This window comes from Lupinus angustifolius, chromosome LG17, assembly GCF_001865875.1.
Source record: "Lupinus angustifolius cultivar Tanjil chromosome LG17, LupAngTanjil_v1.0, whole genome shotgun sequence".
NCBI lineage: Eukaryota > Viridiplantae > Streptophyta > Magnoliopsida > Fabales > Fabaceae > Lupinus > Lupinus angustifolius.
Genome location: NC_032025.1, coordinates 10561585 through 10565487, shown reverse-complemented (window position 1 = coordinate 10565487; position 3903 = coordinate 10561585). Strand labels below are relative to the sequence as shown.

At 34.3% G+C, this 3903-nt stretch overlaps 1 protein-coding gene across 1 annotated transcript; it reads right to left on the bottom strand.

Moving 5' to 3' along the window:
- LOC109330593 (zinc-finger homeodomain protein 10-like) lies at positions 2844-3600 on the bottom strand. The gene has a single exon (XM_019564835.1). The coding sequence runs from the start codon at positions 3555-3557 to the stop codon at positions 2997-2999; it is 561 nt and encodes a 186-aa protein (XP_019420380.1). The 5' UTR covers positions 3558-3600; the 3' UTR covers positions 2844-2996.

Here is a 3903-nt window from a genome sequence, read left to right as displayed (position 1 = left end):
TAGACGGAATTTAATTTCTGTTTCTTATTTGGACAAATTTGGTTATTGTTGTTCATTTGGAAACAATTCGGTTCAATTGTCTTTAAATTCAAATGTTATTGGAACTGGTGCACTTATGTTAAATGACAATCTGTATATGCTGAATATTATAGTTGATTATAGTGAAACCCTGAATGTGGAATCACGTGGTACTAAACGTAAAATTGAAAATAATAATTCAGGTGCATTATGGCACAAGCGCCTAGGTCACATTTCTCAAAAGAGAATTGAGTGTCTTGTGTCAGATGGGATTTTGGATTCCATTGACTTCACAAACCTTAAAGTTTGCGTCAAATGCATAAAAGGAAAACAGACAAAACAATCGAAATATGGTGCATATAGAGCTTTGGACGTCTTAGAATTGATACATACGGATATTTGTGGGTCATTCCCTACGGCTTCTTGGAATGGTCAACGATACTTTATATCATTCATACTCGTTATGCATACATTTTTCTTATTCATGAAAAGTCTCAATCGTTGGACGTGTTCAAAACTTTTAAGGCTGAAGTTGAAAATCAACTCAGCAAAAGGATTAAGTCGTCAGATCTGACCGTGGTGGTGAATACTACGGTAGGTATGACATTAGGTTATCGGAACGAAGTCATGGTCATAAGGATTTCCACGTTCAATCTAAGGATTATAGATGGAGAAATTCTCCAACATCATCCTCTTAAGTAATGGTGAGGTAAGTACTTATTTTTCTTCATATTTTTAATGGTAAACATATAATTTCATAATAAATAAAAGTATAGACGTATCTCTCCATTAATGAAAATAATCCTTACCCCAAATACATAGATAGGGTAATTAACGTAATCCGGTTATGTGCAAATACCCGGACGTTCTCATTAATATAATTTTAGCTTATAAAAAGAATTAAAAAAACACTTCGATCACTCTTACATTTCTATGCCCTACTTCAATATTATGGTTTGTATATTGGTATATTTTTGTATCGTTTAGTAAGACAACTCAAGATATTTAAATCATGTGCTGTATATGGTATGGTCTTCCACTTCCACAACTTTACTAGGACCAATGTTTCATGTATTAAACTTATATTTCATATAATTTGTCTTACTTTTAATTAATTGAAAGTCCCATGCTCCCAGATTTGTTACTATATTTTTAACTTCCTATTTATTTCCCTTGTCTACTCTGCAACCAGGACTATGTCATATACAAAAACAAAATGCGCCTTGGGCCAAGACCGATTCTCACCACTTGCCTTAGAGCATCTTCGATGTCTCATTCTTACATTATTCTTATTGAAATAAGAATATTATTCTTTCATTTGTTATTGTAAGATTCTTATTTATTAAGAATACTCATTGTAATAGAACATTTTTGTGGTTATTCTTAGCAGAAAATATGGACCCCAAAGAGAAAAATGATAAGAGAGAAATTGTGTGATAGGTTATGAAACCCAAGTAAAATAAGAATAATGTTTATTATTGGTAGAAAAATATATATGCTATTCTTACTTTATGAAGATGTATATTAACTTATAAAATATTGTGTAAGATCAAATAAGAATGAAATTGTTGTTCAATATATGATATGAATGTGCTCTTAACATGTCAATTTTTAAGTACATCGAGCAACCTTTTATGTGGCATGAATGGGTTGGTTCCTAGTCCGTCTAGTTTGGGGCCAATTCGATAGACTAAAATTTCCCAGTGTCCATTTGAGAAGGCTTTAAAGAGCCCAAGCTCACCCATGTTTCAACTAGACTCGGGCAAATCTGTTTTGCCAACTCTAGCTTGAAGTTAACTCCCAGTGCATACCGATAGGTTTAGGGAAATTAAAGTATATGTAACTTAACTGCATGTTCTGACACTTTTTAACAATCATTGTTTATCCAGATTATCATAATTCAAAAGAACTATCATAATCTAACTTAAGAAATATACTTACGGCACACCTTATATCTACGTCAACCAATGATCATATTACATCTTGCATTTATTTCAATACTCGTATCACACCCTGAATCTATGTCAATGTGTATGTCATACACCTAATGATGCATGTTTGCTATTATAGATCTGTTACTAATAATGTATCATTTTCCATGATGTGTAAATGCCATGAAGAGACACTTCTTCTCATATGAAAGAAGATCATCCTCTGAGACAACAAGATAGACATTGCTAGCACTTGTCTCAAAGTTTGATGTTCCACTTAGCCACATATTGAGTTTTTACCATACCTCTTTGGAAATTTTAGATCCATGGCATGATACATCCGTTCGTCACAACCAGATTTGTATGGTTCCCAAAATCCTCTCATTCAACTCATCCAAATTCAATTAATCCATATGATCTAGTTTATTCTAGTGCAATACCTTCCACAAACCTTGTTTGTCGATTACAATATGAAGTTATCAGGTGCATCAATTGAACTTCTTCACTTGGAATTTGGAACCTAGGTTAAGAGTAATATTATACCAATGACTATGGTAACAATTGTTGCGCAACTGCACCGTTGGGAACAAGCAATTGAAAAAAATAGCAAAGAATATAGAAGAACAAAGACAAAACAAAAGATTTATTAACAAAGTTCAGTCAATTTTGTCATCCCTATACACTCCAGTTGAAAATGAAATTAATGTTGTGGACAAAAAATGATTATAAGTTATCACATACACTGATGTTTTAATTAAAATGTTAATAGCCTTATATAATGTGGTCACACCGTCTGGTTGCAGCAATCACCTTATGTGATTTAGAACCCTAATCAACACAATTTTGTAGTTTTTTGAAAGACAATTTTTCTTTCTAGCTAGATATATATGCCAATAATGTAATAAGCATGATATGCAGAAAGTAATCCAGATGCAAATGTGGAAAAATTACAAACAAGCATTAAAGGACAGAAAAAAATGAAAGAAAGAAGGAAGATATGAAAAGCAATAAGAATTATTTAGTGTCTGAGTGATTTGGTGAGTTAAATTACTGAGTGAGAGAGGACACATTGCCATTAGATGCAGAAGATGAGGAAGAAGAGTTCTTATGGTTATGCATCCACACTTTGAACACTTGTCTACTCACTCCAATACTTCTACAAAACCTCTCTATCTCTTCATCAAGATCCTTCCTCTGCAGCTTCCACCCTAGCTTCTCAGCAAAAGCCAGCATCTTCTCCTTCTGATCTACCGTGAATTTGGACCGGAATCGCTTCTTCCCGCTTCCGTCTAACTCCAACAATCTCCCATCGCTACCATCACCACCACCACCAGAATAGTCTATCATGTCAGTCGTGGTCTCGGGATGTTCTAGACCACGGCTGGTGGTATAGCTAATTAGCCCTCTATGCCCTACTAGAGGATATTTGAGTTTACGGTGGAAGTTACGATGACACCCACAAGCTACACATTGTAGGCTTCCGGGTGACATGTTGTCCACCGTAAACTCTCCACAACCATCGGTAGCATAGCTCCCAAGGCTGGCTGCATGGTTTCTCAAACACTCTCTATATACAGAATTGGAGTTGTCTGGTCCTCCTCCTTCCATTTTTTCCTTAATAATATGTTTTCTATCTCAATTTCTAGCAGTGTGTCTTGCGGTAGGTTTATGATATATGCAAAGTATATAATGAAAGTGTGAACTTAGCAATGACAACAATGGTCATTGTTGGATAAGATATTTACAGTGTCCCCTCCTATATGGACACGCTAGCTAACATATTGTACACTTACAACTTGGACTTGACAATATTATCTACGTAGCTAACATATTGTACACGTACAACGACAATATTATGTAGGCTAAGAGATGTAGTTACTGAATTTTATGCAAGTATTAATATATTTACGCAGAACTTAATGTCATTTATCTTCCTATAATTATTGCTTTCTTT